The sequence below is a fragment of the Dipteris shenzhenensis genome, chromosome 25 (assembly GCF_047967505.1).
Source record: "Dipteris shenzhenensis isolate YYH24624 ecotype China chromosome 25, Dip_SZ_1.0, whole genome shotgun sequence".
Taxonomy (NCBI): domain Eukaryota; kingdom Viridiplantae; phylum Streptophyta; class Polypodiopsida; order Gleicheniales; family Dipteridaceae; genus Dipteris; species Dipteris shenzhenensis.
In genome coordinates, this window is record NC_141620.1 from 12,245,248 (window position 1) to 12,268,798 (window position 23,551).

General features: G+C 43.3%; 1 protein-coding gene across 1 annotated transcript in view; it reads right to left on the reverse strand.

Moving 5' to 3' along the window:
• LOC147885465 (calcium-transporting ATPase 10, plasma membrane-type-like) overlaps nucleotides 1-23,551 on the reverse strand; it is a 550,097-nt gene that overhangs the window by 18,856 nt on the left and 507,690 nt on the right. The window contains exons 25-28 of the mRNA XM_087397042.1: nucleotides 9,703-9,748; nucleotides 9,497-9,568; nucleotides 9,272-9,346; nucleotides 8,765-8,872 (exon numbers count right to left, since the gene is read on the reverse strand). Coding sequence (XP_087253168.1) covers nucleotides 8,765-8,872; nucleotides 9,272-9,346; nucleotides 9,497-9,568; nucleotides 9,703-9,748 — 301 coding nt within the window. The remainder of the gene's footprint in view (nucleotides 1-8,764; nucleotides 8,873-9,271; nucleotides 9,347-9,496; nucleotides 9,569-9,702; nucleotides 9,749-23,551) is intronic.

Below are 23,551 nucleotides of genomic sequence, written 5' to 3' on the forward strand. Positions count from 1 at the left end.
TTTTTCTCGGTGGTCTGATTTGGATGAAACTTATATCAATGCGAAGCTCTCTCAAGGCGTATCATATTATTTTTTTAGTTTTTGTATCAAATGTCAAAAAGAAAATCTATGGCTCTCTGTGTGTGATTGTTTTTTTTCAGACAGATTTTACCCCCTTCTAGTAAAATGCCCATAACTTTTCAACCGCTTCTTTGTTTCTTACGAAACTTATATAAAAAAGAAGCCCATTTCAAGGTGCATTACTACGTGTATGTGAATCTTTGATATTATGTCTTTGCTAGAAGTTATTGGCCTCTGTGTCTGATGACAGTTTGCAGAGTATTTTGAGCTACATATAGAGGTTTATACGAAGGAGGTGCAATGTTTCCCTGGAACTTATCCATCTAACCCAATCAGCCCCTTCAAACTCCTTGATATATATTAGTTCATGTCATGTTGAGCCACAAGATCTTCTTTCAATAACGTATCATTCTTCTCTTTGGTGCAAACTGGCTTGCTGAGATTATGGCCTCCGCTGATCTTTTCCTTCTCCCTATGCTTGAGTACAACATCACTTGGGATGTTACCATCTTCATTATCATCTAAGGGAGAAAATTATGGTGTGGTATCTTGGCATAAAAGCTTCTTTTTAATGTTCCTTTGCCTGTGATAAAGATCTCTATCACTAAGATTGGAAGTAGTAGGAAGTGAAGAGGTGCGTGAAGTTTTATTACCCCCAACTTCATGTCACAATGGTATCACAAGATACATCAATTTCTATTGTCCTAGGGTTTTTTGAATACACATACGATGCCCAATCTCTATGTTCTGCAAGAAAACTTAGATTTGGTCATTCTTGTGCTATATGTGGATGACATTATACTCACTGGCAGTAAATTTGCAGAAAATTACAGCAGTGAAGTCCATCTTATGTCAGAGACATTTGGCATGACATATTTAGGGTTACTTCACTATTGCCTTGGCATTGAGTTTTGGCAAACCCAAGGGGGGTATCTATGTCACAAACAAAGTACTCTAAGGGCCCCTTGTAGGAATTTAAAATGGAGAATTGTAAACCTATGGCCACTCCATTGGAAAAGGGAATCAAGCTGAGTAAGCATGATGAGGCTAGAAAGTTTGATGGCATACTCTACAAGCAGCAACTAGTGACTAGTGGGTAGTCTTATCTACTTTTGTTCCACTAGACTAGACATTGCCTATACCACAGGGTTACTCAGTCAGTTCATGCATTGTCCCATAGTCACGCATTGGAATGCAGCAAAAAGGATTCTCAGATATGTACATGTTACACTCTATTATTGATTGCATTATGCTCCAAATGGTGACGTATTGCTGAGTGGTTTTTCAGCCTCGGATTGGTTAGGGGACATTGATGACCGCAAATCCACTTCAGGTTATTGCTTCTCATTGGCGTGCATATCATGGCTCAGTAAGAAGCAAAGCCATATCTCTCTCTCCTCCAATGAAGCTGGATATAAAGCGGTAAGGGCAGCCACTATGGAATGAAATTAGTTAAGGAAGCTATTGCATGATTTGCATCATGCTCAGGATGGTGAGACATCTCCAATCTTTTGTGACACCCAGAGTTGCATCACCATTGGCAACAATACCGTCTTTCATGCTTGCATGAAACACATTGAAAATCACTATCATTATGTGCGGGATTGTATTCAAGATGGCCCAATGTGGTAGATATCTTCATGGAAAGCCTGTCAGCGCACTCTCTTCACATGTCATCTACATGGCTTGGGGATCATATACATTCAAAAAATGTCAAGGGGGGTTGTAAAATGATATTTTTTTCCTTTGTACTCCCATAGGTTGCTATATCCACATGTGGATGAATTTGTGCAACCATGGTACTTTAGGTGCTTTTGAGATCATTCCAGAGTATTTCAGCCATATCATTGAGAGGGGATTTGTAGAGATATACAATAATATGGTGGTGTAGGATAGACTAGGACTTAGTCTTTATTTTGTGTCAGTATTTGGACTATATATACCAAGTATTTGTACTTCATTTGGTTGAACATTTCAGTTGGAGTCCTTGTGTTTACTTCTTGCTCTCTTGTGCTCACAATCCATCTCCACTTTGTTCCTACAACTATGTGCTTATGGATGTGAACCTTTGTTCTACTCTTAGTTGACCAAAAAAGACTTGCCAACATGCAGCTACCCAACAAACAATCCGAGTGGAGAAAGGGAGACAACAACCATATTTAGGGAGATGTAGAGAAGAATTACAAAACAAACAGGGAGTAGTTAAAGGAGCAAATCAAGCATGTAAAATAGACAATTGATAAAAAGGGAGTAAGGTAAGGTGGTATTTTTCCATTGGAAAGAGCAGCATGGAGTTTCTCATACTGATGTTAGCTTATAATAGTCCTGGCTTGATGGCTTCTACCATTCCCCAGCCTCCTCCAAGTCGGGGAGTTAAGTACTCAATGTGCACTCCGGTCTATTCCATGTGCATCTAGTTGGTGTGCCGAGCTCGACTTATGGCACAACTTCTCATGTGCACCACTTGTGCTCCCTTGACTACTACAGCACAGTACGCTAGTACTTTCACTCTGACCAAGGTTGTCTCATCTTTGACCAAGGCCGATCCACCCTCGACATGCCCCAACATGTACTACTACTGTCATGTCCTAGTCATGCACTGCTGCACTCCCATAACTGCTCATGCACCGCTCCACTCATATCATTCATGTGACCAAAGTGTGACTAGGTGTGACTAGAGTGTGACCAAGGTCCATTATCCTTGACATATTGCTCCAGTGATCAAGATGTGAACAAGGTGTGACCATGACCAAGGTCTTTCCATCCTTCACATGTTGCTCCAATGACTAGGATGCGAACAAGGTGTGACGCAAGTATTGTTAGAACATGAAGTCAAGTGTGAGTGAGTCCTAGAGTCCTAGGGTATCCTATAGTTGTGTAGGTGAGCAATTAGTTTCACCTCCTAGTGTTAAGGGTGTGAGAAGATAAGGATGCCCAGTCGATAAATGAGGCTCTTGTACTTGCTTATGAATGACGCAATCTCAATCTTGCGCATTATGCCTCATCTCGTCTCCATCATGTGATTGCCTATCTTTCTCCATGTTCATGGTTACTTCCTTCTGATCAAGGTATGATCAGTATAAGTATGACAGCTGCCCCGCCACTATCAAACACTCACCATCCTGGTGAATGACCGTCACCAATGGTTTGGTGCTATAAAATTACAAGTACAAAATTGAATAAATAAGAATGGATTTTAGCCTTACATCTCCAAAACTGAAACAAAAATGGCTCATGGCCTTACATCTCCAAAATTGAAACAAAAATGTGTGGTACCCTTACATCTTGAGAGAGCACCATCATCTATTTACAACACACCATGGTCTATATACAATGAAGTAGAATTAAAGAAAATACATCAAAACTATACAGAGCTGAAAAGAAAGACATGCAATTGTGGTAGATCCAGGAGCCACTGCTTGCTGGATAAAAGTCAGGTAGGAGACACTGGTGGCAGTGGATGTGTGGAGGCTCCAAAGTTCGTTTGCTCTTCTTCCTCTATCGTATCCAAAGGTTGCACAAGTCTTCATACTTTGATTTGTAGTGGTGGTTGTTAGGAAATGGAGTCAAGATGAGTCAATTTGGTGTGTTCTAGAGTGAGTTCTAGTCTAGTGTGTCATATGGATGCCACGTGTCACATTGGGAGCTATCCCATATGCATGGGTCTTCATGTGTGTGTGTGTGCTCTATATAAGAGCTATACTTGTCTAGTGTCAAATCAATCCAGTATCAAGCCATTCTCTTTTGTGAAAAAAAAAAATCCAGTATCAAGCCTACAAGCTCTTTGGTCTATATGTGAGTACATTCATTTTGTTCATTGCTCTTGCTCTCTTTGAGTATCATCCCTAGCCTACTCTCTCTCTCTCTCTCCTTCTCCACCATGTACCTCCATGTGGTATTAGAGCCTCCTTTTCTACCTTTCCCTTCTCCATGCTCATTCTAGAGGATGAGGGATGCCCGCAAATGGAAGCCATCCTCTCCTCCATGATTGAACTTCCTTCCACTCCTTTCTTCCCATCTTTTTCTCTTCTCACCCTTAGCCCCTCCATGAGCTAATCTTCTTCAAAAAATTCAAGCTTGAAGTTGTTGCCATTGGTGAAGCTGCTGGTCTTGGAGCTCTTCATCACGAAAACTTCACTCTAGACCCCTTGTTCAGCAAGTTTGTGGCCTCTCTACTAGCGCTACACTATTTTGGATGATTTAGGTTTGGTTGAGGTTGTTTTTCAACTGCTGCCTTTATCTCTACAGTTACCCACCTCTATTGCTGCTGGATGACACTTTGAACAGCAAATCCAATGCTGAAATCTGAGAAAAACAGTTAAAACTGTGTTTTTTGCCCTAAAAGTCAAGTTTTGAAATTTCATGTTGGATTCTCAGTATTTTTGGGACTTTCATGAACAAAGGGCTCCTAAGTGTTGCTAATACACGTTCCTGCCCACTCCCCATTCTTTATGACATGGGGCTCAGTGGCTTGGCTTTCTCTTATAGGCCCTTAGGTATTCTATGAGAGACTTGACTCCTCTCGGGCCATTTTAGTTCGACGTCATCAGATTGAGTCCTGTTCGTTGGATGTGGTACCACACCTTCCTTTTACAGATGTACATGTCTCGGTGGATACTTCTTGGGAGATTTTAGCGAGCATAGCATCCTGGCATATCTGGAGGGCCAGATGTACAAAGGCTATGGAGGGTACTCAAGTTCATCCCTCGCACACTTTGGCTAGTATCTGGACAAATACCGTACATACTTTGATGGCCATATGGATGAGGATACAGGGAGACTCCTGTGCAGCCTCAGCTAGGAGGGCTTCTTTCTTCAGGGAATGGAAGGACTCTCCTTTCTTCTCTAAGACTCTTACAGGATTGAGGTGGCACTTTCAGCCTCAGCCTTGGTTGTTTTCCACCTCACTTTAAGGGGGTTTTATTTATCCTCATGATATCATGATGTTGTATTTTCACTCAAAGCTTGCTCTAGCGAGTTCTTTCTTACTTAATAGAAGTCTCTTTTGTGGGAAATATATATATATATACACGTTCCTGCAACAAATTTTGAAAAGACCTAAATATTTGAAAACCCTAATTTTTAGATTTAGGGCTTTTCTGAAATTTTCAGTCCTTTGTCATAATTGAAGCCTCTGACATGTAAATTTTTTGGGGATTTCTCAGAATTCATGTAATTTCATTACTATTTGGTACATTCATTTAGACATTTTGCCTCCTTTGGGCATAATTGCTCAAATTTGAGCTTTACTTCGATCTTGGTGACTCACATCGTGACATTTTGAGAGTCATCATGTCCTCAGGGTCCTACCTTCCCAAAGCCAGTGGCACTATCTGGGAGCATCCTGCTCTGGGATGTTGGGAGGATCAATATGCCACTCCTTCCCCAATCGACCCACGACTCTAATCATCTGCCAATGAATCCCATCCAGACTCCCGTTCATCTCTGGGTACTATCAATACATAAATCTACTTCTCTCACATGAAGCTCAACTAGAAGTTCACTTCAGCACCATGAGCGTGCCAAAGATCTAGTCCCAGTGGACCCATCCAATCGTCCATCATGCATGAGATCTTATTCCCATCATAGCATCAAATACCTCTAGGGTCTACTTCTCCAACCTTGTGGAGGCAAACTAGAAATGCCCAACTGAATGTGTCTGGGAGCCCACTACGCTGATGATCAAACCTCCTTTTGGGGGTTGCAAGATCATGAGTGTCACCTCTAGTGGTAGAGGGAAAGAGTCCGAGATATCTTGGTTATTCCAAGGCCCCAATCTCCAAAAGTCCCTTGGGAGAGGGCGCCTAGACGGAAGTTTGGGGACTGTTGATCGGGAGGACGAGCCCCTTCCCTCTGAATCTCCCCCAAAATGGGAGGGCTGAGAAGGGAGGGGGAAGCGGTCATGCCCTTGCCTATTGTCAGGGGAGCCAAGGCATGTCTGATAGGAGGGGATGTTGAAGAAGCTTCTATGGAGGGGGAGGGAGGGAAGGAGGGAGGGTGGGAAGAAGAGGAGGGGGGGAGGGGGGCGGGTGGTGAGGATGACCATAGTAGGAGTGGCGAGGGGGGGAGAGCTCGTGAGGAGGGAGAGGGTGTGGAGAGGGAGCGAAGTCCGGAGGGGAAGGGGAGTGAGAGGGAATAGGGACAGTCACAAGCCCACCCTATTGATTAGGCACACCTAGGCTCTGGCTCCCCTTCTCCTCAACCACTATCGGGCTACCCTCTACAACTTCTACCACCATCGCAACGTCAGGAGCTCTTGAGGCATGCTGCTGACGCAAGGGTGACTGTGGTCGTTGTACCTCCACTAATGGAGGATCACCTAGCTAAACCGTGGCCCCTACTACTGGGGGGAGGGGTCTCAACCAAGGTCTCCTACGGCTGCTCATCCGTGGTGGGTGCCTCTCGACTTGATCTCTCCCTTTGTCTAGCGTGTTGCCTATGGTGCTTTTGAGCCAATTTTCTTCGTTTCTTTTTCTTTTGCCCACTTGGATCCACTCTTCCTTTGAAGGTATCACCCAGGGGGTCAGGGACTCCTGTTGCTCCTGTCTTAGGGGGTGCTAGGCCCTTGCTTGGGCCCTGGTTTGCTAACTCTGCATGTCCTGTGGGGGTGGGGGGGAAGAGTTCGTCCCTGACCACGAGGGTAGTTTTGGGCTAGGTGGCCCTTTTGCCTGCAACGAAGGCACTAACCTGGTAAACCTGAGATCTCCATTCTTTGATGAAGTGTACCCCCCTCAAGGGTCTCAAGGAGGATCAACTCTAGGAGGGACTCCACTAATGGAGGATCACCTAGCTAAACCATGGCCCCTACTACTGGGGGGAGGGGTCTCCAACCAAGGTCTCCTACGGCTGCTCATCCGCGGTGGGTGCCTCTCGACTTGATCTCTCCCTTTGTCTAGCGTGTTGCCTATGGTTCTTTTGAGCCAATTTTCTTCGTTTCTTTTTCTTTTGCCCACTTGGGTCCACTCTCCCTTTGAAGGTATCACCCAAGGGGTCAGGGACTCATGTTGCTCCTGTCTTAGGGGGTGCTGGGCCCTAGCTTGCTAACTCTGCATGTCCTGTGGGGGTGGGGGGGAAGAGTTCATCCCTGACCACGAGGGTAGTTTCGGGCTAGGTGGCCCTTTTGCCTACAACGAAGGCACTAGCCTGGTAAACCTGAGATCTCCATTCTTTGATGAAGTGTACCCCCCTCAAGGGTCTCAAGGAGGATCAACTCTAGGAGGGACTATGGACTCTCAACCACCAATCTAATCTTGGGAAGCCCATTGTCTGCTACCACTGAAGCTCCCGAATTTGGCAGGAAATCCAGCACCGTGCCAAACGCTCTATCAATGGAGGAAAGGATGGCTCTGTATTCCTTTGGAAGCCCCAGGAAGCGGAGCGTCACGGGGAATTGGAAACATGGTGTGTTGCCATGGTACCAAGGACTAGATGTGGGCCAAGGAGGATGGGACTCTACTCCACAAGTGTCAAGGTGGTAGCAGGAGAGCTCAACTAGATGAGAAGACGCCTCCATAGATGGTGACCTCTTGGATTTGGTTTCCTTCTAGTGTCAAGCTGCTTGGATCCACTCTCTCACCTGTCTCCTTGTGGGAGTGAGGCCCACTATTCTTCCCACAACTGCCTTGTGCTGAAGTGCTTGGACTGCATGCTGCACCTGTTGCTTGTCGGATGGAGAAAGGATAACCTTAATGGCTATGGGATTTGAGGGTCCTGCCATAGAGCCCCTCTGGCTAGCAGACCAAGGGTCACCACCAAGATTTTATTTCTCCGAACAAGCACAAAATCTCATGTTGCTGTGAGGAAGTTAAAAAGAAAGAAAGAGCCACTTGGACGGTTGGTAGGGAAGCTGCCTCCTCACCCCAAGAAAGGCTAGGGAGATCCCTTGAAGAAAGAGGCACCTTGAAGAATCCCCTGCTACCCAAACCCAAACACACCCAAGGCTTGAGGGTGAGACGAGAAGGGGCTGAAGGCTGCAGAGGGTCCTTTGAAAAGGAACCGGGAGTGGAGAGAAGGAGAGAATGAGAGAGAGGAGGGTGGGGAGGGAGGCAAAGAAGGAGGGCAAGAAGGAAGCCGGGGGGGAGACAGAAAAGGAGGCAGAGGGGGAGGCAGAGAAAGGGAGGTGGAGAAGGGGAAGAAGGCGGGGAGGAGATGAAAGGGAAGGAGGCAGAAGGGGAGTAGGAAGGGAGGCGGAAAAGTGGAGAGAGATGGGGCGGGGGGGAGGCAATGAAGGAAGCAGGGGGGAGGGGGAGGCGGAGGGATGGAGGCAGGATGACGGCAGAGAAGAGGTGGAGGAGGAGGCAGAGTCGAGGAGGCGGGAGGAGGGAGAGGAGTGGAGGTGATCATGCATCAAGACAAATGTGACTTCAGATTGCAATGCCCTTAGATTTTTCTTACATTTTGAGTTGGCATAGACTGAGATCTCTCATCAATAAGGTTTAAGACAGTAAAAATTGTATTTTATCATCATAATTATCCCACAAGTTTCATTCCAATGGATACGCTTGATTTAAAACAAGACTTATAAGTTTTATCATCATGGTAATCCCACAAGTTTCATTCCAATGGATATATATGCTTAATTCAAAAGAAGACTTATAAGGAGTTCTGATTCTAAAGAGTTAAGTATGGTATGAAAAATATTAGAATCATGAAAATGGGATTTATCTAATTTCAGAAGCTACTTTCTGATGAGAAGTGAACCAACCTGAACAATAACGGTAAAACTGATAACATAAAAAAATATTCTGCTACTCAAAAGGCCCTTGAAAACATTTATTTCTTCTGGTTTCCTTGCATTTATCTCATTAAACACCTTCAAAACAACTTAAAATCCTCAGTATATGACTTTTGAAACATTTGAGATTATGTGGGACTGAATCACAATTCATGTTAAGTCTTTATAGATGCAATAATTTGCATTTTTAAATTGTGCACATGAGTGAGTGCGTTTGCATGTGTGTACCTCAATGATCCAAAAAGAAAAATTCTTTTGTGCACACATTATGTGATGAAATCCATATGTATAGTTTCTTCCCAATATAATCGATATTAAAGTGGCATTTTTACATTTCTCACTAATATCTTTGACTGGTTTTGCACTAAAATATACAAACTTCTGAAGACAGCTAGATGACAATTGGCACTGGAGGAGCTGAAATATATCTGCAAGAAATGTCCTACTTATCTAGATCCTATGATACAACAAATTTACCTGACAGAAAACAAAAGCACAGAAAATGATGGTAGAGATTTCCTTTTCAGCGAAATCTGAGTCTGATGAATTTCCCTGAAACATTATTTAAACAGGAATACACATTACTGTTCAACAACCTGCTCTCTGCAAAATAAAGTCTCGATAGTATAACCTGTTTTTAAATTGTTATATATTTGAACAAGTCACTAGAAAATATGAGAAGTTAGGAAATATCTCATTTACATCGTGCTTGAGGCCAAGTATTTGTATTCCCCGAAATTGTAACACCAACAGCAAAGCTAATTGATAACAAAACTGCACATGGTTCATAGAAGGATCAAATGTCTGTATATGACCATTGTCTATATGTATGTGCATACTGCAATAATCCTGAAGGCTATTATTAAATCTTAACATGACATTAAATTATGCATTTCAGAAAAGTTTACCTGGCCAATAAGATTTCTCCACATAATATTGGTTATGAGAGGCTCTCTGCACAACAATGATCTTTCAGATCTCAGTTAATAAGAAAGGTGAAGATCATGTCCAACTACTGATTTCAGCATGCAATTCAAGAATATTAAACTGACTTTTGAGAAGAGAAAAATAAATTACTCTATAGGAGATGCCATGATGAAGGAGTCAGGAAAAGAACCAAAACTTCCAGCTGGAAACAGAACTTGTTGCATGGCTACAAGTTCTTACATGAGAGGAAAATTGGCAATTTTTGAACTCACAGTCAAGTGTAGAACTCACACATGATTTGGCATCAAGAAAATGATGGCAAAATTTGAAGGAATGCTTTAAGACAATACTATCTTAAATTGTCATATGGTTTTTTCAATCATGGAACCCTAAGAAACCCAAAATCTAAGCACTTGTTCTCTCTGTTTCTTCCTACCTAGCTTCACCTCTTTGCCCCCCACTCACTTCTCTACCCCCTGCCTCACCTCTTTGCCCCCTTGCCTGATTCTCTGCCCTCCCTGCCTCTCAACTCTATCCACACCCTCTGTTCTCTACCACCAGCCTATCCACTCTCAGCCTCTCCTTCAACCTCTCAGCCTTACCCCTCTCAGCTTTCCCTTCAACCCCTCACCTCTCAGCCCCTCCCCTCTTAGCTCTCTTTCTGCCTCTTCCCTCTCAGCCTCTCCTCTTTCAGCTCTATAATTAGTGAGACGGAGGAGTTTCATTTGTGTATAGGGAAGCCTCTCACCTTTGATTAATGAATGGATACCCATTCAGCCAATCCTTGACTGTTTCCAATCTACTGCAAGAACCTACAGTTTTTCAAAAGACAAGTTGGTACATCTCCATAAGGATGTGGTGTTTGAAAGTGCCACCACCCTCTTTGCACACATCCATGGGTCCCACCCTTCAGATCTTAGACTAGGGACTGGATGCTTGTGGCCTTACCTGCGAACCTCGATCCATGCCTTTTCAATGTTCTTTTTCAAAGAAAATACTTCTATTGCGTATGAAAGAAACTCTGAGAGCAAAGCTCAATGGAAAAGTACATCATGCAAGGCGTGAGAGAATAAATATCCAATTACTGAAAAATCAAACCCCTACAAGAGAGCTAGAGAAAATCTAAGGCTGAGGCTGAAAGTACCACCTCAACCCTATGGGGGAATTCAAGAAGAACAAGGATCCCGAAACAAGATAGTCCTCCTTTAGAGACTGCCCATGAAGAGCAGTGCATGCTCCACCCAATGGCTACCAAGGTGTCTACCATATCCGTCCAATTAATAGCCAATGTGTGTATAGGTTGGACATGGGAACCATCCAAAACCTTTGTACATTTGTATCTCCAAATATGCCTCGCTGACCTGCTTGCTAGAATCTCCCGTGAAGTATCCACAAAGAAATGTGAAGGTCTATATGGATAGCTAGGGATGTGGTCTTTTTCAATGTTTGACTTTTGGGAGGATGAGGTTTTTTCCAGGTGGCTTTCAATTCTTCTAAGGCTTCATGCACAATGCTCAAGGCTGATCCCTTTGATCTTGCTTCCCGGAGGATTTTCCTTTCACCCTTCACACTGGGCTTTAATCCTGCAAAGCAAGATAGATGGGTCACTTCTCTCTTCATCAAATTTCTTAGTTTTTCACCTAGGTTTTTTATCCTGACATCGACATATCATTTGGGGAATTCTGGCCATATTCTTAACCAACATACTTCTTTGGATCAGGATGTGCACTTAAACGTGCAGTAGATACTTCGGGTCATTTACGTGTTCTCTACCCCTCCTATGCATAAATGAATAAAATATATTTTTATTTTCTATGATTGGGGTCAATAGAGGTTCTCTACCTTGAGTAGTCCCCCTAACATGAATGTTTGAGGTATCAATGAAGGTTCTCAACCTTGGATGGTCCTCCAAAAATTATGTATTGATTTTATATTTGATATGTATGGCTCCATATCCCTCATTAGTCCTTGGAGCCAAGAGGGGGATGTACTGTGGGAGCCGTGTATTGGCTTTGATAGGTCTATTTATCAAGCCTGGCATGTGAGTTCCAGGATGTTGGTGCATTGGTCTCCTAGACCTCTGAGTTGGTCATGCATCCATGCATGATGAGCCTTTGAGCCATGCTAGGTGAGACTCTGAGTCTATACCATGTTCACTAGCCTCTGAGCCATCCTCACTTGCCTCTGAGTTAGCATGGGATTCATGTCTAGTTCTAGACCATCATTGCACAGTTCGATGACCGTCGTTGTCATGTTCTATCCTTGGTTCCATTCCAGTAGTATCTCACCTTGCTTTCATGGGGGGGTGTTAGAACATGAAGTCAAGTTGAGTCAGTTTAGTGTGTTCTGGTGAGTTCTAGTGTGAGTTTTAGTCTAATGTGGATCCTATTGATGCTACGTGTCATATTGGGAGTTATCCCATATGCATTGGTACTCATATGTGTGTGTGTGCTCTATATAAGAGTTGTACTTGTCACTTGTCACATCAATCAAGTATCAAGCCTATAAGCTCTTTGGTCTACATGTGAGTACTTCCATTTTGTTTATTGCTCTTGCTATTTCATTTCCATTTCATTATGTCTCTCTTTGAGCATCATTATCTCTTTCCTTAGCCTACCCTCTCTCTCTCTCCTTCTCCAACATTATGATCATATTCCCTGTTCAAGTTTAGTGACAAAGATGCTTGGACTAATCATTCTTGTAACACTCTGCCTCATTTGCTACTATTCTTATGGTCGAACAGGATGTTGCAGATGCCCATCCATGCATGCATTGAAAGACTTCATGTTAATGATTGGGTATTAGACAGAGGTGGCTTGGTATACGTTGCACCAAGGGTTTCAACCTCATATCACTTTCTAATTGTTTTATGGTTTTTGAGCTTCATACAAGGTGCCATATTGCCAGTATTAAAGTCCTAGATGCCTTGTATGTAGAGGAGGGCCTCATAGAGAATGTTTTTCAGGCTTGGGTATCTTATTTTTCAGCGTAGAGTGTCATTTCCTTCCTATTTGGAAGCAGCCCTAGCTAGTGTTAGTGATTTTTATCATACTATTGCTAGCACCATCTTAGATAGGAGATGGACCTCCGATGGCAGTTATTAGTCGTATAGAGGGAACAACAAAAAAGGCTTATAGATGCTTGGATTCAAGAGTGCCTTGCTGCTATAGTAATGGCTTAGGCCCCTACATGCTTCAAGGCACATGATAGGAGGAACGGAATGGAAAAGAAATGGAAGAACTTGAAAGCAATGAAAGAAAATGGAAAATACAGACCAAAATACTCACATGATAGAAAAGCTTGATGTAGACCAACACTGTACAAGTACAACACTATAATGTGTGACACTAGACTCTAGAAAGCCAAAGTGTATATGGGATAACTCCCAGTATGACACATGGCATGTCTAGGACTCACTAGAGTAAAAACACACACCTAAAACACTCACTTTGTCTTCATGTTCCAACACACCTTCATGAAGGAATGTGAGGGAATACTCGAATAGAATCAAAAACAGAACATGACAATGATGGAGTCTATTGCTTCCCAAGTAGCTTAGAGGCTCAAATGAAACATGCTTGCCTAACCAACACATCAGTCTAGGGAATGCACCAACATCCTGGCAATCCTGATAAAGAAACCCATCAAAGCCAATAGAAAGGCTCCCATAATACATCCCCCCGTGGCTTCATAACAGGGCATGGTAGGAAGCCACACACCACTCATAAAGAAAATAAAACATCATTTGAGAAGTACAATCCAAGGCTGAGAATCTTTGATGACTCAATGACTCAAGGAGATTATTGCATCAATTTTTGGGGAACTACCTAGGGCAGAGTATCCAAGTACATCAATCTCATGGAAAACTTGAAATGCAAATTCATGATCATTATGCTCATAGATATTTGGATGGAGAGAGAGATCTCGAACATGAGCCGTGAGAGCATGTGTTGGTGATGGTGGGTCTTCATTTGCTTCCTTTGCTTCACTATGGACGGCCGCAACCAAATTGACATAGTCTTTGATTTGTTGCTTGGTAAGTTTCTTGAAGCAATGATCCTTGGTGTGCCAAGCTTCCCATAGTATGTGCAGTTGAGAGATTAAAATTTACCCCTCTGAAAAAGGTGCAGGAAGTCGAGTATCGGTATACCTCCATTCATGGTCAAGTAGCATGGCCACCATGCCATGGAAGGCCATCTTTGCTACCCGTCATGTTGGAATGACCTCCCGGTACTTTGGAATGTCTTCAATGCTTGAGGAGGACAACTTCTTGATCATCTTCCCCTACAGGGGCCTTCAAAGCGGCAAGTTGTTGGGAGATCTTGGCTAGCATTGTAGCTTGGCATATTTGCAGAGCCAGGTGTACAAAGGCGATGGAGAGTATCCAGGTTCACCCTTCCCAGACTATGGCTAGTATTTGGACTAGCATGGTATGTGAAGATAGTGGGAGAGAGGGAAGGAGTCGCACTTGCGGCTTTCTCACATACACAATGGGGGAATACACACATAAGTGGAGGCTGAAAATAGTTTTCCTCTTCTTAGTTGTGAAAGCCAAAAGAACTCTTGTACAAAGAAATAGAAGAACCCTATATGTGGGTCTCAAACCAAACTCAACTAACTAAGGTGGCATACTAACTGAGCCACAAACTAGAGTAGATAAGGATAGCTGTCATCCAGCTATTATTCGTGGACGGTGTACCAACCGCATCTGCAACTAATAATTCGGTAACATAAATACACAACGGTCACCCTGGCATATCATGAGTGGAGCTCGATATCTCAACACTCCCCCTCGAGCTCAATCCCAATTCTTGCACACCAAGCAGGTCTCTAAACTTGCGCAGCTTCTCTGTGCCCAATGCCTTTGTGAATATGTCAGCTACTTGATCCTCTGTGCTGACATAAACTAGATCAATAAGACCTAGTAAAACCTTCTCCCACATATAGTGATAATGCACCTCAATGTGCTTTGTTCTAGCATGATAGATTGGGTTATTTGCCAAGTGTATACTGCTCATGTTGTCACAATAAATGACAACTGGCCCATCTGTAGACTGATGCATATCATAAAGTAGCTTATGCAACCAAGCTACCTCACATGCAGCCATTGCTACACCCCTGTACTCAACCTCTATGCTCGACAAGGCAACTGTAGGCTATTTCTTGCTGCTCCAAGTGACTGCAGCACTCTCAAAAGAGAACACATATCCACTGGTAGATCGTCTATCAGAAGTACTACCAGCCCAATCAGCATCAGTGTATCCATGCAACTATATCTGAACCCCAACCTCATAAAATAGTCCATACTGCAATGTGGACTTCACATACTTGAGTATGCGTCTAGCCGCATCCAAATGCAGTTTCCTTGGAGCCTGCATAAACTGACTTACCAATCCAGCAGCATAGCTTAAATCTGGCCTGATAATAGTCATATAAATCAGACTTCCTACTATGCGTCTGTACATAGTAGGGTCTTCCAGAAGCTCACCTGCATCTGTGCTCAGCTTCACATTCTGCTCCAAAGGAACTGAAATAGGCTTACAGCCTGTCATCCCATATTTGGACAGCATGTCCAATCCATACTACCTCTGCAAGAGCTGTATCCCACTTGGTGATCCAATCACCTCAATGCCCAAGAAATAACGCAGCTCTCCCAAATACTTCATCTCAAACTTCTACTTCAATAGCATTTTCACATGAAGGACATCTTCATCACTATCACCTGTGATGATCAAATCATCAACATAAATGACAACCAACATAATACCTTTCTCTGTTTTTCTCACATAGAGTGAGAAATCTACCTTGGAAACATAGAGTGAGAAATCTACCTTGGAAATCTGAAAGCCAATAGTGACAAGATACTGTCCTATCTTGTCAGACCATGCTCTAGGTGCTTGCTTCAAGCCATACAAGGCTTTCTTCAACCTGCAAACAAACTCAGGATGAATAGCATGAACATAACCTGGTGGCTGCTCCATAAAGACCTCTTCTTGCAAATCACCATGCAAGAAGGCATTCTTTACATCCATCTGATGTAAAGACCATCCCTTTGATGCAGCCATAGCAATGACTGCTCTTACAGTTGCCATCCTTGCAACCGGACTGAATGTTTCTTCATAATCAATGCCATATGTCTGTGCATACCCCTTGACAACTAATCTTGCCTTGTATCTGTTCACAAAACCATCTGCATTGTGCTTGATCTTATAAACCCACTTACAACCAATTGTATTCTTGTCTTTAGGCAAAGGCACCAATTCCCATGTATTATTTGCTTCCAAGGCATCCATTTCTTCATCCATGGCTTTCTCCCATTTTTCATTTCCCATGGCTTGCTCAAAAGAAGTGGGTTCCGGTTCCTGTATCACTTTGACCATATAGGCATAGTGAATGGCTGTAAATCCATCATATTTCAGTCTATCCATAGGATATCTAGCTCTGCTAGACTTGCGCAAAATAGGCTCACTTCCAGGTGCTCTCAAAACATCCCTGGTCTTCCTTACTCCAGGTGTAACAACAGAAGGAATACTCACATCATCAATGCTCTGTTTTGATCCACTGGATTCACCATCCACAAGCATTCACATCAAACATGGGTTGATCTACCTTCTCTTTTCCTTTTCGTGATACCTGCATATCACTATCTGCATTGCTTTGAGGAGATTCTCCTGATCTCAATCTACATGTCCATGGCGAAGTATGTGAACCACTGCTAGAGGACACTACAGGTCCACTAATATTTTGTGATGTTGCTGTGAATTCTGTGCAGCATTACCATTTTGTGCATCTATATTAATCATCACATTTTGGTTTATACCAGCTGCTCATCTCATCAAAAACAACATCTCTACTGTAAACTTATGAGTAGAAGGGTTATAGCATCAATACCCTTTCTGCTGCAGAGAATAACCAATAAAGATGCACTTCTCAGCTTTTGGATCCAACTTGGACCTCAACTCATCTGGCACATGAACATAGACAATGCAGCCAAAAATTTTCAAATGAGAAATGTCTGGATTCCTACCAGTATACATCTCCTCTGGCGTCATGCCATGTATTGCTGCAGTGGGAGTTCTGTTCATTATGTAAACTACTGTAGCAACTGCTTCAGCCCAATAATAATCTGGTAGATCTTTTTCATTTAGCATGGCCCGAGATACCTCTCCAATATGCCTGTTTTTCCTTTCTGCAAGTCCATTTTGCTGTGGGGTATGACTGCATGAATATTGCTGCTTTATGCCATGCTCCTGTAGGAACCTTGCAAACTCATTTGAGAGGTACCCTCCCCCTCCATTTGACCTTAGGCATTTTATTTGCAGGCCTGTTTCTTTTTCAATCATAGCTTTAAAAGCTTTGAAGTGCCCAAACACTTCACTTTTCTTTTTCATAAAATACACCCAAAGTTTTATGTTTAAGTCATCAATAAAAGTGACAAAATAGTGACAACCTCCAATAGATGCAGCTTTAGTAGTCCACACATCAGAGTGGATTGATTCCAAAGGTTTTTTACTCTCTTGAACATACCTAGGAAATGGTTTCCTTGCCTGTTTTCCAAATTAACAGGCTTCACAAACCTTATGCATTTCTGCAACCTTGAATTTAGGCAATCCTGCAACAATATTTTAGGCTTGCATTGATTTAAGTCGCTGTATATTAACATGACTAATGCGTTTATGCCAGATATCAATATCTGCAACTACACCGGTCCCATGTGCAAACATTGCTGCACTCAATTCAAGCATGTCCGCATCCAACATAAACATCCTGCCCTTCTTCTTTCCTTTTGATATCAAGCGACCGTTATTTTTCATATCCTCAACAAAGCATCCATGAGGATTAAATCTGACCTACAAGCCCTGCTCAACCATTTGACCAACAGAAACTAGGTTTTTGGTGATGTTCGGGACATGAAATACATCAGACAGGTATTTCTTTTTCCCATCCTGCATAGACAAAGGAATTTTACCAATCTGCACAATAGGATGTGCAGTATCATCACCAGTCTCCACAAATCCTAGTTTTTCCATTTTCCTTACATCCTGCATCCATTCTGCATGACCTGTCATGTGGTTTGACATACCTGAGTCAATATACCACACATCATTTCGTTCTTCTGCACTTGTCACAGAATTGGTCATGTGCTGCACCATAAATAGATGCTCATTTCTGTCATCACCCTGTCTACTTGAAGATGTGTGCTTGCTGAGTTTCTGAGTATATGTGAAGCTTAAGAAGGTTCATATAAACCAACTGCGACTTCTATGAAGATATACGCATGATCGCGGAAGTCCCTGGAGACAGGCGTCACCTAGCTACGGCTCCTATGTTTTTGTGATCAAGCTACAGTGCAGCAGCTGATGATTTTGTTCGTGGGCTCAATGGCTTTCCTGGCAACAGATCTGGGTGGCGGGAGGCTATGAGCAAAGAAGATCCTGACTGCCGTTGAGAGCTTCTCGCTTGTCCCAGTTAGCGTTGTGGATGACTGCAGAGGTTCTACAAGACCTTGATCATAGTGTAGACCGTGAAGAGGGAAGCAGGAGTTGCACCAACAGCGAGGGCAGCTACCTATTACAATTCACAGGTATTGGGTTTGTTTAAACAATTATGCGGGACTCAGGAGATTCTCCTCATCATCGGCTCATAAGAAAACAATCGTTTCAGTGATAATAGGACGATCATAATTCGAGGCAGTATTTTCCACGTCTTAGTTCACAGAAAGCCTTCTTCTTGCACAATCTATAGTTCCTAAGGTTCATGGACTTCAGTTTTAACGGACAGATGGCTTCATGCTGAGTTTTTTTGGTAGCACGCTTGCAGGCAGCCAGTAGCGTGATAGCAAGCTGTGATATAAGACTAATAAGATTTCAAAAGGTGCCAAATCGCGTTTTGCTGCAAATCTCACTTTTCGGCCTTTTTTGGCCGTTTCCGGGCCTCCGGATGTCCGATTGTAACGTTTCCAGTGCCGTTTTTGGGGTTTTGGGCCGTTCATCACAGTAGTAGCATTCAATATTGTTGTTTGCATTTTGGCCCCTCTGCCATCCACCACGGCCTCTTTGGCTCCCCCTGCCTCTAGAGTTATCAGGTCCTCCTCCATAGGACCGGTTTTCTTGAGTTTGCTGCATATTATGATTTCTACCATGGCCTGCAGATCAGCCTCCTCTACCTCTGCCTCTGCCTCTGCCTCTGCCTCTGCCTCTACCTCTTCCAGCATTTGAGTAGAAGACAGTTTCTTTTGAAGTTTATCCTGAACAAGATGCACCCCCATTTCTTTGCTCTTCAGAAATTAGAAGAGCAAACAACTCTTCAAAGTCAGGAAATTTTTCATGGACGGCAATGGATGTCCAGAACTGTGCATAATCCTTTCCTAGACCATTCAAGGTCACAGAAACTAGATCATCATCTTCCACTGGCGACCCAATGGAAGGAAGTGCATTTGTAATTTTCTTCACCTTTATGTGGTAGTCATTGATGCTCATATTTTCTCTCTGCACATTATGCAACTCTTGTTTGAGCTACATTTTCCTGGCTTGCGTATTTGTGCTGTACATTTTTGCCAAAGTATCCCATGCCTCCTTTGGTGTACTTGCATCTTGAATATGCACAATCATAGAATCCGAAATACTGATAGACAACCAGTACATAACTTTGCATATTTGTGCTGTACATTTTTGCCAAAGTATCCCATGCCTCCTTTGGCGTACTTGCATCCTGAATATGTTGCAGAATCATGCTTGTTGCCTGTTGATGCAAAATCGTCACTAGGAAGTGACTGTGTGGTCAAATACCACTTTCGTCAGTTTTGCAGATCTGCCCGTGTGAGGCAAAAGCTGTGTTTTTTGCAGTGACATAATATTTTGCAGTGTTCTGTAATGGCGTTTGATTCTCTTTCACAAATTGTCATTGAAAATCTTGACAAGAACAACTTCCAAGCATGGAAGTTTAGAATGATGAATTTCCTTATGGGAAAAGGCTATTGGGAGTTCATTACAGGAAATGAAGAAGAACCAGTTCTTCCTAATGTTCCCAATCAACAGGAAATGCAGGCATTTAAAGGATGGCATGAAAGAGCCGTACTGGCTGTCTATCAATATTTCGGATTCTATGATTGTCCTTGATGTGTGTAGATGTGACACAAAAGTACAATCATATATTGGATAGGACACACACTAGAATACCAAAATGTATATGGGATATCTCCCAATATGACACGTGGCACACACACATAAGACTCTACTAGAACTCCTAGCAGAACACATTAAAACACACTTAACTTGACTTCATGTTCTAACACCCTCCATGAAGGAAAGATAAGGGACTACTAGAATGAAACCAAGAACAGAACATGACAATGATGGACTACTAATCTGTGTATACCCTATAGCTTAGAGGCTAAAGTCTAAACCTTTTTAGAGGTTGATCCAAGCACTCTTATGGCTTGAAACTCAACATGACTCAGAGGCTCACGTCTCAGCATGGCTACTTGACCAGCTCATAGGTGTAGAAATACACCAACATCCTGGAACTCGGTCAGGCATGATAAAGAGACCCTATCAAAGCCAATACATGGCTCCCACAATACATCCCCCTCCTGGATCCAAAATAGGGTGACATGAAGCCACACACCATAGATAGCAAAACATCATTTTACAAGGCTGAGAACCTTTATCGACTCAAAGAGATTATCAAGTTTTTGGGGAACTATCCAAGGCAGAGTACCCATAAACATCAAGCTCATGGACATATTTTAGAAGACATATTCATCATCCTCATCTACCTCCTGAGGGAAGGATAGATTTTGAAGATGAGCAATGAGAGAAAAAGCTAGTGTCGGAGTGTCATCTTCTTCTTCTTCACTAGTGGCAACTATAGCATGCTAACCAGTTACTCCTTGACTTCTTCAATCACCTCTCTGAGTGCTCGTGGTACCCATGGTACACATTGATTGGCTTCTCGAAGTGCTCGTGACACCTCCGGCCTCTACTTCAACATTAGCGACTCTCCCTTAGACATTTTGAGAGTCGCTATGTGAGTGCTCCATCTAGCTACCTCATGGACTTCACCGACACATCTTTTGGGACGTTCCTGCCTAGCGCTTCTTCAACATCGTCATTGTCTCGCAGGGATGTGCACACGTGTGTAGTGGCTACTTGGAGGACATCTCTTATCATAAGAGATCTATTTTTTTTTTTACTATAGCTTGATGTATTTTGGGGTCCTCTGCCCTGGGTAGTCTTCCTAAAATGATATGTATTGAGTGTTTGGTTTTCATTGAGTCTAAAGGTCCTCTGTCTTGGATAGTCCTCCTAAAAAGATGTATTGGTTTTCATATTTTGGCGTGTGGCTTCTATTGTCTCTGTGCCAACATGGACTTAGGTAGAACAGAATGTGTGTATAGAGTAGCGGCAAAGCTTCACTTGTACTTACATGAGACTAGAAATAATCTCTCATAGAAATCCAACTTGCGTGTTCTACATACAAGTTCTACATACGATTTCTACATGCAACTTCTACATGTGAGTTCTACATGCAACTCCTACATACAACTCCAACGTGCAACTCCTACATGCGAGTTCTACATGCGAGTTCTGCATGCGAGTCCTACATGCAACTCTGACATGCGAGTTCTACATGCAAGTTCTACAAGCAACTCCTACATGCGAGTCCTACATGCAAGTCCTACATGCGAGTTCTACATGCGAGTTTTACATGCAACTCCTACATGCGAGTTCTACATACGACTTCTATATGCAAGTTCTACATGTAGAGAGAGAATGTGTTACAATTCCTACATGCAGAGAAAGAAGTTCTCTAACTTGTATAAATACCCCATAATGGAATGAAGCCCATACTCTTTGGGGCATTGTGTTGAGTTCTACTTGGTATTCCAAGCAATTGTCTCAAGTGTCCATGCTTCCTTGCACTCCACGTCCAAAAGCATGTCCTAACCTTGCAACTCCTCCTCCCCTCTCCTCCAACCTTGCAACCCATCCTCTCCCTCTTCTCCTTCCTCCTCCCTCTTCCTCCTCCTCCTCCTCCTCCCTTCTCCTCCTCCTCCTCCTCCCTCCTCCTCTCTCTTCTTTCCCCCATGCTCTTACACCTTCTTCCTCTCCCACTCCTATGCTCCCCCTAAACCCTTAGTTTCTCAACCCTTAATCTCCATGATCTACAAGGGAGACGAGTTCTCCACCATGTACTCTAATCTAAACCTTGGAACCTCTTCTAAACCTTGGAACTCCTTCTAACCTTGGAACCTCCTTCTAGACCTTGGACCTCCTTCTAAACCTTGGAACTCCTTCTAACTTTGGAACCTCTTCTAAACCCTGCAACCTCCTTCTAACCCTTAAACTCCTCCTAAACCTTGCAACCCCCAATCAAGACGAAAGCCTTCATTACCTCAACCATGATGATACACATTCCTTTTACACATGCATGCACTATGTTTGCTTACCACACTTAAGCCTACGTCTCTCACCGAAACACGACTCGAGGTCCTAAGCTACATGAATACTACAAACGACAACCCCGATATATCTGTAGGTGACAAAAAGCCTTGGAATGTATACTGAGAATACCCTGCTCTTCCTACGAAAGCCGTAGAAAAGAGCCAACATTTAGCGCCATTGACGGGGAAACTAGCATCTCAAGTAACGAGTAAACATACGCAGGTATGTGTAAAAAATAAACTACTTCAAACTTTCACGAACATAACACTCAAGGTCAAGGAGAATAAAATTTTATTCAATTTCTAGCCAAACATATTAACCACAAGCATCAACCTTGGGTTACTACCTTAAGAAATTTTCTTTATTTCTTAAAAAGAAGCCACTTGATAAACAATCAGGTTAGGTAGTGGACACGAATGCGTAGAGCTTGCAATTTTGATCATTTCACCTTTTTGCAGAAGAGCAAACCGAGCTATCCATAAAAAGTTACGGCTTGGGAAGAGTTTAGGGTTTAACCCTAAACCTAAACCCATTTCCTATAAAAACCCACTCCACCCCCACATTCTTTATCTTTCACATCTTGCCTCCATCCTCTTCCTCTTTCGGATCCCTAGGCAAGACACTCCTCCCTCTCCATCGACCACCATCCTACTCCCATCCTTACATGGTAAGTGACTTCGAGCCCATCTCTAGTGATAACCTAGCCATCCACCCACCGTCCATTGGTTCTCAACAATCCCGTTACATCGAGAAAGACTTGGAGAGTGTTCAGGTGACCACCTCTTCCTCCCTTTGGATTTCTATCAGTTTTTTTTTCCCGTCCGTCAAGTTTTTTTTTTCTTCTCTCTTTCCTCCCCCCCCCCCTCCACCACCACCACTTTCCTCCTCCCCCTTTCCCCCCCTCCATCTCCACCACCCCCTTTCCCCTTCCCCCCTCCCCCCTCCCCCCTCCATCTCCTCCCCCCTTCCCCCCTTTCCCCTCAGGCAAGGCGGAGCGGTTGTGCGTCACCGCGGGTGTCGCTACGCGAGCTGCCTAGCTACCCGATGCAGCAATAGCAAGGGCTAAGTCCCTTGCTTTAGTATAGGAGTAGGTAGGGAGCGACCGGCCATCACTATTATTTGCAAGGCACGACATAACCGATATCCCACCCATGCAGCTGATGATCCCATCGCACCAGTAAAAAGAAGTGTTGCAAGATGACAGGGCCTATCTCACATCCAACTTCCCATATCTAACCACTCTTTCTACCAACATCATAACCTCACTTACCCTTCCTGCTACCATCCTCTTAACCTTCCCCGAGCTCCATCCTAACATCTATTCCCTCCATTGTCTCTTTACTCATGTCTCTCACCATTTTCAACTAACCCAACAATCACAAAC